This window comes from Macadamia integrifolia, chromosome 1, assembly GCF_013358625.1.
Source record: "Macadamia integrifolia cultivar HAES 741 chromosome 1, SCU_Mint_v3, whole genome shotgun sequence".
NCBI classification, from domain to species: Eukaryota; Viridiplantae; Streptophyta; class Magnoliopsida; order Proteales; family Proteaceae; genus Macadamia; species Macadamia integrifolia.
In genome coordinates this window covers 10,498,665-10,508,921 of record NC_056557.1, presented here as the reverse complement: position 1 = coordinate 10,508,921, position 10,257 = coordinate 10,498,665, and the positions used below count along the sequence as shown (strand labels likewise).

Sequence of the window (10,257 nt, the reverse complement as noted above, 5' to 3'; positions counted from 1 at the left end):
CCTAAGGAAGATGAAGGTAGGGAAGACTTCAGGTCTAGATGAGGTCCCAATTGAAGTGTGGAAGAGCTTGGGACCACGTGGGGTTGTTTGGTTAACCAAGCTGTTTAACAAGATCATGAGCACGAAAAAGATGCTGGATGAGTGGAGGAGAAGTGTTATTGTCCCAATCTACATAAATAAAGGCGATATTAAGAGTTGCAACAACTATAGAGGCATAAAACTTATGAGCCATACTATGAAACTTTGGGAGAAGGTAATAGAGGTTTGCATAAGAAGAAGAGAAACCAATATCTCTGGGAATCAATTAAGTTTCATGCCTGGGAGATTCACTACAAAAGCAATTTACCTTCTTAGAAGACTTATGGAAAAATCTAGAACCTACAAGAGAGATCATCATATGGTCTTTGTCGACCTAGAAAAAGCCTATGACAGGGTCCCTAGAGATTTAATCTGGCAGTTTTAGAGAAGAAAGGGGTGTCAAGTAAATAAGTGGATATAATTAAAGACATATATGGTGATGTGGTAACTAGTGTGAGATCAGTGAGAGGCCAAAGTGCTCAGTTCCCAATTACTATCGGGCTACATCAAGGATCCGTATTGAGCCCCTACCTATTTGCTCTAATCGTGGATGATTTAACCAGGGATATTCAAGGAGAGATCCCGTGGTGTATGCTCATTGCAGATGATATTGTTCTGGTCGGTAAAACTGTGGCAGAAATTAACGATAAATTTGAACTATGGAGATACACTTTGGAATCGAGAGGTCTTAAGATAAGTAGAACGAAGACGGAATATATGATGTGTAACTTTAGTCGATTGAGGATCGATGGCGAGGGAGTGAAAATTGAGGGGAGAGAGATCTCGTAAAGTGACTGCTTTAGATATATGGGCTCTCCCTTAAACAAGGTGAGATTTATGATGATGTTTCCCATAGAATTAAAGTAGGATGGATGAAATGGAGTGGGGCGTCTGGAGTGTTATGTGATCGACGGATTCCTCTAAAGCTTAAGGAAAAATTCTACAGGACTGTCATAAGACCAGCTATGATGTATGGTGCAGAATGTTGGGCAATAAAACAGCGTAACATAGATAAGTTGAATGTGTCGGAGATGAGGATGTTGAGATAGATGTGCGGCAAAACCCTGAGGGATAGAATAAGAAATGACCAAGTAAGAGCTGATTTAGGAATTGCACCAATTCAAGATAAGCTAAGAGAATGTCGGTTACGATGGTTTGGGCATGTTCAAAGGAGGCCTTTGGATGCCCCTGTACAGAGGAGTGACCAGATGCAGATGGATAGAGCTAAAAGGGCTAGGGGTAGGCAATAAACGACCATAGATGAGTTAGTAAGATGAGACATGCAAAAGTTAAGTCTTCAGCCAAGTATGGTATTGAACAGAGCTACTTTGAGGGCTATAATCCGGGTTGCTGATTCGTGAGTGGGATGTTCAAAGTTTTTTTTTTTTTTTTTGCCCTTGGATCCACGTAGCCAACCCCATTCAGTTGGGATAAGGCTGAGTTGTGTTGTATCTTTTTCCTTTCACTTGGTAATGAATTTTTATTCACCCAAAAAAAGACACAGGTCTGGCCACCCACTAACTCATCATGTTTCATTTACTAAGATGAGGACCTATAAGTGAATGGATGCCACTTGCAGTACTATAAACCAAAAATTCAGTATGATTGGCTGAATGCTCTTTTTATATAAGAAGCATTGAATTTTATAGGGATCCATACCTCTAGAAACATCTGGGTCCCTAGGTCACAGATATTGCTTAAATACAGATAAATAAATCAAATCAATCAATTTTTTACTCTCTTTTTTCTTCCCCCATTTGATTTTAATCATATGTTCGTCAAACATGCCAAGAGGAAAGTATGACCTCAAAGTTGTAACAGAAAGAGCAGGCCCTTGGGTTATATAGTTAATCATCCACCACTGGAAACAACTCAAAAATCTGAAGCCACGAAGAAAACCAGCTACTTGATGAAAGAAAAACAGGTTATGGAAGATTTTGTTATATAAAGTATTTTGGGACATTTTTTGATGAGATTTTCCAGTGGAACTCATTTAGCACATCCTAAAAGTAATGTCATTGACAATGGGAGACAATGAGCTTAACCATCTTCACCAAATAATGGCTATCACAAGATTTGGGCACAAGGCACCATGTTTAACGGTCAAGTAGCAGTAGAGTGGAATTTTTGAAAAGTAATCTAGCAGACTCTAGTTCCCAGGTACCCTTCCAACCAAACCTAACTTTACACAGAATAAGAACACGATCATCAATTCATACAGGAAATTTTCCGAGGAGAAATAATCAATAAAAGTGGGGGTTCGAGTGTGGAACAACCAAGGATTAAAGTATCAGTAATGGTCGCAGATACACATCGGAGGGTATCGCATAATCATATCGTATCACAGTTATGCTAAAGATCAAGGATTAAAGTATCGGTATTAGTCACAGTATCGGTCGGCAATGATACTTTAAACCATGGGCGCAACGGTTAAGTTGCACTATTGCAACATGTTGGTCACAGTTTCAAAACTTGGAAACAGCCTCTCCTGTGAAGCAGGAGGTAAAATTGCGTACATTTGCCCCTCCCAGACCCTGCAGTAGCGGGAGCCTCATGCATTGGGTTGCTCTTATATATATATATATATATATAAAATCAATAAAATTCTACATATGACTTCCATATTAATTTTGTAGAAAAAAGCATCACAAAGTTTCATATTTTACAAGTATTCCATATGACTCACTGTTTGAAATTATTGTTCAAAGTTCAACCAACATGAAAGGGAAAAAAGAAAAAAAGTGTTTTTTGTTAATAAGTACCTGAATAATTGTATCTGGTTTGACCCAGGCCCTGACTAAATCTGAGAGAAGTGCATGATCCAGGTTATCAATGTACAGAAAATTCTCTTCAACTTCAGGAAATGAAGTTAAGGCTTTCCTCAGACGAAGGCCAGATAAAATGTCAGCTGCAACAGGCCAAGAAAGATGTTTTGCCAAGAGAAGAGCAGCCCATAGCTCATCTTCTGTGTGGATAGCACCAAGCAGTAAAAGCCCCCGGCTAGCATGCTTAATCACTTCTAGAACATTTAAAACTTCCCCTGAAAGGCCATTGCATGTGTGAAACTGTTTCACAATATACTTAGTAAAAGGTTCTGCCCTTGACATCCAATATTCTAAACCTTTCAAGCAGTTTGATGCCCACTCCCTGGGACTATGTTCCAGTGGCTCTCTAAAAGGACAATTAATATGTACAGGACCATGCGGTGCATGGGTTGCGAAATATGCAGCAGAGTCAACCGTTGTAAGTACCATCCTCGCAGGAATATGATCACTGGGTGGAGGAAGACTGAAGAAGAACCTCACAAATGAGCCAAAATGATTGACCTAAATTATAAAAAAGTTAAGATACAATAAGTATATGAAATACGTTACACAATTACATGTGTGTGTGTGCTCACACACAAACATGCTCATTCATAAATACCACAAATACTTAAACAGAATAACCATATCTAAATGCAGAATCATGATCCAGATTTACAGATTCTACATATACAAAACATTTTATGGTTCTAATTAAGCACTAGATAGCTGTCTAAAGATGGTCAGTAATGATGCTGGTTTCAAGACAGATTGGAAGATGAAGTGGTGCAAAACTGAAGCCGTAATATTAAAAAGTTCATTATCCACACAAGTTCTCCTTTATTAACCATGATTTTCTATTAAATTACTTCAATCATAAAATCTACATGATTTTCCAAATCAACAAAAGGTGAACCAAGGTCAAACCATTTGATTGTCTCTGTGCCGCTGTGCCCAACACTTGAAACTGAACCAGTACTCTCCTGATGACCTCAAAAAAAACATTGAAGGAGGCGATGAAACCAATATACCCCAATCCTCAAACCACTTCTTTTCCATTATTCCTCTCCTTTCAACCCAATTTAATATCAAAGAAAAGTAAAGCATATAAAACCAATCTTAGAATACCTGTGTTAGACATCATTGTCGAGAGAGGAGTTTAGTTTGGCTTGCTGTTTAGAGAAAGTCACAACTCCTCCTAGGGGTGTTTTGGTCTAGTCCTTGTGGACTTAGGTAAGAATTAGGTAAGTTAGTTTTGTTTCCTATTTTGGGAGTTCTATTCTTAGTAGGACTGCTGTAATACTTAGTCTATATATTGAATGAAGTAGGGCAGTCCCAATCTATATTGCTCCATCTTTTCTCTCCCTTCTCCTTCTCTTCTCTTTTTACAGGTATCAGAGCTTGATCCCTAAGCAAGCACATCGATCTCTGCTATCACTGTATCACAAGTAATAGTCCCTTCTTATTCTACTTGGCTGTTACTGGTTCTTCCTAAGGGTTCCATGATTTCTTAGAGGGGGTGGTTTCCTCCCTTAGTTTTCTGATTTTTGAATGGAAGTTTGATTGATTGTGATCAATCATGTCTTGAAGAATCAACTCAAGGTATTGTTCTGAGTGATTTCTGGTTGGGTTTTATGGTTTGAGGATTGAATTGCTCAAGTTGGAGAAATCAATTATAGTTGTCAAGGTTTTGGCTACCTATACAAGTAAGCCAATGTAAGATTTGTATAGGGCTACCTATACAAGTAAGCCTGTTAGACAAGAGATAAGTGTACAATGTAAGATTTGTATAAACTTAATATGCTGCATGAGAATATATATGTGTGTGTGTGTGTGTGTGTGTGTGTGTGTGTGTGTGTAGCATTCAAATGATACATTTTGGGATGTTGGATTCAGTTAGAGAGGAATCCAAACTCCCCAAATGGGCTGTGTTTGAGAGGAACCCCCTTAAAATTGAACAAAACTAAAGGTTGCATGTTGGACGCTTTGTCTTGGTGGTGGACGTAATGCATGTAGGACGCTTTGGCTTGACCGATCTATATGGTACGTCATGTAGACAGCCAGTACCTTATTATAGTCTGCCGTTATAAGCCTGTAGCTGATTTGTAGTGGTGCGTCAGGTTGACAGCCGGCACTTATTATAATTAGCCACAACCGTCAATCTTTTTGCATGGATCCTTGCACCTTTGCTTGGAATCTCCATGTAGCCGACCCCCTAAAGTTGGGATAAGGTTTTGAATGTTGTTATTGTTGTAGTAGGGTTTTGGCTCTCTAACAAGATCGATTTTGGCCATATCTCTCAAGTTTGGTCTTATTTTGGAAAATCCTTTTACGGGCTTATTCAGCATTATATCAGGGACATTCAGTCCAAATTTGAGCATCATTGGAACACTACACACCCAACCGCAGGTATTCACCTTTTTCACCCAGATTAGGGTTTTGTGATCTGAGTCGATTCCTCTCTGGTTGCTGATTTGGTGGAGGTTTGTCTGGAGATTTAGTTTTTTCCCTTATTAGGATTGGCCAGTTAATTATGATCAATCAACTGTGTAATCTAAAACCCTGATAGGAGATCAGATCGCTTTTTCTAATTTCTCTCTAGGGATCAGATTTTTTGCTCGTGTGAATCTTTGGTGATCTCTTTGCATCAATGGCTGAAATTGAGGGAAAGAATGTTATCACTGAGGTGGTATCCTCATCCTCTCATAGGGTTACAGAGAAGAAACTTGCAAAAGCTTCCAATTTTCAATAGTAGAAGAAAATTGTTTAGCTGGTTTTGACTAGTCGTGATCAATAGGATCGTCTAACAAAGGTGAAACCTACTACTGACACTACATGGGATACAAATGATGCACGTATTCTGAAACAGATGTTGAACTCGATTGATAACTCTATAGTTGATATTGTTACTCACATAGATACTGTAAAGGAGTTATGGGTTCTGTAAATGCTTTTGTATTTTGCACAGAACAATATCTCTCGCATCTATAAGTTATCTTAAGAGTATTATTGGGCTGATTGGAAGGGTCAACCTCTAACTCAGTACTTTGTTGATTTCAAGAGGATAAATGAGGAGGTGAACTCTCTACTTCCTTTTAGTGGCAATGTGCAAAAGTGTCGAACCAGTGAGAGCAGCTCACAGTTATGGGGTTTTTGGGTGGTCTTAGACCAGATTATAATGTTGTCCGGTCTCATATCCTTAGAGGTGACAAAATGGCATCTCTTACAAATACATTTTCTAGAGCAAGTTCTCATGATCCTACACTAGCCTCCACTCTTATTACTCAGAATAATAATTGTGGTGGAACACGTAATACTAACAGTGGGGGTGGAAAGGGGAAACCTTTTGGTAACTCCAACACTTCAGATAGTTAAGGGTCAGCACGAACATGTCACCATTGTGGCAAACCCAGACATATCCAACGCTTTTGTTGGAAACTTCATGGAAAACCTCCTCATAAGCAATTTGTCATACAGTAGCAATTATTGAGTCTTCTCAACTTGGACAGTTTGAACGTAAAATGGTCAAGATGACACGTGAAGCATTTGCATGGTACACTCAATTTCAAACCAAACCTCCTCAGCCTTGCATTGCTACTTTTGTCCAAACAAGTAATGCCAATACATGTTTTTCCTCCTCTTCTCTTCCCTGGATAATTGATTCAAAGCATCGGATCATATGTCTAGTGTGTCAGGGATATTTTCTTCTTTTCAAAAGTCTTCTGCTATTGTCACATTAGCTAATGGGTCGGTCATGAAAGTCAATGGCATTGACAATATTCGTCTTAGCTCTTCTTCGTCATTATACTCTGTCCTTCAATAGCCAAATTTTCCTTTTAATCTTTTATCTGTGAGCAAGTTAACTCAAGCTTACAATTGTTTAGTGACATTTTCTCCTGATTCATGTGTTTTTCAGGACCTTCCAACGAAGAAGATGATTAGTAGAGGCCGTCGGGCTGGGGGGGCTTTATCTTCTTGAAGACAATTCTTCTTCCGTTGCATATTCGAGTATTTTAAGCCCTCATCAAATCCATTGTCATTTAGGACATCCGTCTATACAAAGTTTACAGAAGCTTGATTCTCGTTTTCGTTCTGTTTCTAGTTTAGAGTGAGTCTTGTCAGTTTGGAAAGCTTCACCATTTGAGCTATTTCCCTAGAGTCAATAAAAGGTCTGCACACTCTTTTTCTTTAGTTCATTCTGATGTATGGGGTCCTTGTCCCATTACTTCCAAGTTGGGTTTGAGGTACTTTGTTACTTTCGTTGATGATTATTCCAGAGTTACCTGGATTTATTTAATGAAGCATTGTTCTGAGTTATTTTCTATTTTTTCTGCATTTGTTGCTGAAATTTAGAATCAATTTAATTTATCTATCAAAATTTTACGGAGTAATAATGCCAACGAATACTTTTATGGTCTTTTCTCTCAATTCATGGCTAGTTGTGGTATGATTCATCAGTCTTCCTACTCAAACACACCTCACAAAATGGAGTTGATGAGAAGAAGAATAGACATTTGATGGAGGTTGCTAGGTCACTTTTGTTTGAGATGAATGTAGCCAAATATTTTTTTTATCTGATGCAGTGCTAACTACTTGTTATCTTATTAATCGAATGACATATTCAGTGTTACAGGGTGCCATGTTTCCTTCTGACCCTTTGTTTGTTCTTCCACAACATGTTTTTAGTTGTGTTTGTTTCATTCGTGATCATTGTCCAGGGTAATCATAGTTGGATCCTATAGCTCTTAAGTGTATCTTTTTAGGTTACTCACGTACCCAAAAAGGTTACCAATGTTATTCCCCTACACTTCAAAAATATTTTTTTACTGTTGATTTTTCCTTCTTTGAGTCTTCTCTTATCTGAATGAGTACTTTGTTGTTTCTGAACTTGATGATCTTCCTCTATATGTTGTTCAACGTTCTCTTCCGCAGGTTACCACAAATGCAATGGTGCCAATGTGCCACCACCTTCACCAGCAGTACCACCACCACCACCACCACCACCACCACCACCATTTGTTTCGTTCGCTAATCTATACTTGTCCTCATGAAGAATCAGCACCCCCTGTCTCTACGGTTCCTACCTCTTCGTCTTCGCCTATGGTTGTTGATCCAGGTATTTCCCTTTCTAATATTGATCTTCTGATTACACAACGTAATGGCATTTGGAGTTTTACCTAACATCCTATTTCAAACTTTGTTTCTTATTCTGGTCTATCTCCTTCATTTTATACTTGTCCTTCTACTTTGTCTTGTCATCCTGTTCCCAAGTCTGTTGTAGAGGCATTAACTAGTCCTGGCTAGAGGATAGCTAGGGAAGATGAATTGTTGGCTTTAGAAGAAAATCACAATTGGGATCTTGTACCATTACCTCAAGGAAAGTTCACTATTGGTTGTTGCTGGGCTTATGTGGCCAAGGTTAACCCTTATAGTTCTCTATTTTAGTTAAAGGCTCGGTTAGTTCTAAGGGCTATACACAAGCCTGATAGTTCTCTATTTCAGTTAAAGGCTCGGTTAGTTCCAAGGGGTATGCACAAGTGTATAGGGTTGACTATCTAGACACACTCTCTCCTGTTGCCAAGTTGGCCTCTATTCGTCATATGATATCCCTTGTTGCTTCTTCTCAATGGTCGTTATATCAGCTCGATGTGAAGAATGCTTTCCTTCATGGTGATTTGCATGAAGAGGTATATATGGAATAACCTCCAAGGTTTGTTGCTTAAGGAAGTCTAATATTGGTGTGCAAACTTAAGAAGCCTTTTTATGGTTTGAAGCAGTTTCCTCGGGCGTGGTTTGGCAGTTTCATTGATGTGGTTCGTGAATTTGGGTTATCAAGGTGCGATAGTGATCACTCAGTGTTCCATCGCAAATCTAGTGCAGGAAGGATATTTCTCGTGGTTTACGTTGATGATATTGTCATCACTAAAAGATGATATTGAAGGGATCTGAAGTCTGAAAATACATCTACAGCAGAAATTTCAGACCAAGGATCTAGGACGGTCAAAGTATTTCTTGGGTATTGAAATTGCTAAGTTTAGGAAGGGAATTTTCCTCTCTCAAAGGAAATGTGTTCAGGACTTGCTGACAAAGACTGGAGTGTTACTATGTTAGGAACCAATCCTTTGGATACTCCTATGGATCCAAATACGGAGCTCACAATTAAGAGTGGTGATGTGCTAGGTGATCCTGAAAAGGATCGAAGGTTGGTAGGAAAGCTTAATTATTTGACGGTGACTCGGCCTAACATTGCCTTCCCTTTCAGTGTGGTGAGTCAATTTCTATCGTCTCCTCAAATGTCACATTAGGGTGTTGTTTTTCGTCTACTGAGGGATCTCAAGAAAGCTCTAGGTACTGTCGTACTCTGATTATGGACATGAGCGTATCAAAGGTTTTTGTGATGTTGATCTCTTATTGATAGGCGTTCAATTACTGGTTACTATACATGGTGGAAATCTTGTGTCCTAGAAAAGCAAAAAACAGGCTATTCTAGCTAGGTCTAGCGCAGAGTCTGAGTATCGTGTCATGGCTCATATCACTTGTGAGTTGATGTGGATAAGCAATTGTTGACGTAACTTGGGTTCGAATGCACTTCTTTTATGCAGTTGTGGTACTATAACCAAGCTGCAATCCATATTGCATAAATCCAATGTTCCATAAGAGAACGAAACATATTGAGGTGGGTCGTCACTTTGTTCGAGAAAAGCTACAGCAAGGCATTATCTCTACAAGTCATGTTTGCACAGGGGAACAACTTGCAAATGTTTTTACAAAGTCGTTGGGGAGTGGTAGAGCTGATTATATTTGTAACAAGCTGGGCATGATTAACATCTATACTCCAACTTGGGTGGGAGTATTAAAATTCATTGTCAAGAGAGGAGTCTAGCTTGTTGTTTAGCGCAAGTCATGACTCCTCCTAGGGGTGTTTTGGTCTAGTCCTTGTGGACTTAGGTAAGACTTAGGTTAGTTATTTTTGTTTCCTATTTTGGGTGTTCGATTTTAGTAGGACTGCTGTAGACTAAGTTTTATATATTGAATGAAATGGGGCAGTCCCAATCATTGCTCCACCGTCTCTCTCCTCTTCTTCTCTTCTCTCTTTACAACCTGAAATCATCAAATTGTAACTGCAATTATCAAACCATTTTACTAATGTCAAAGCCAAACATGAATCCTTCACCTTGTACAAATATTTTACTCCGCAAAGTATACCACCTTTTATGTTGATCTCCCCTACTTAATTGGAGTTGCTGCATCAGTCCACATCTTCATTGTTGCCTTTTCAACCACCAATACTTGCACAAGACACCATCAAACTAAATTTTTAAAGTGTATAGGTACAATGTATCTAGTAGATTCTGTGAGGTAGATGTAGGATAAA

The 10,257-nt window shown here is 38.9% G+C and overlaps 1 protein-coding gene across 4 annotated transcripts in view; it reads right to left on the bottom strand.

Moving 5' to 3' along the window:
- Positions 1–2,661: 2,661 nt before the first annotated feature.
- Positions 2,662–10,257, bottom strand: part of LOC122078631 (protein PHYLLO, chloroplastic-like) — a 44,673-nt gene continuing 37,077 nt past the window's right edge. For 2 of the 4 annotated variants that reach the window (XM_042644958.1, XM_042644883.1), the window contains exon 9: positions 2,662–3,404. In XM_042644958.1, coding sequence (XP_042500892.1) covers positions 2,781–3,404 — 624 coding nt within the window. In that variant the 3' untranslated portion in view covers positions 2,662–2,780. The remainder of the gene's footprint in view (positions 3,405–10,257) is intronic. The other 2 variants (XM_042644807.1, XM_042644740.1) reach the window with 2 other exon arrangements.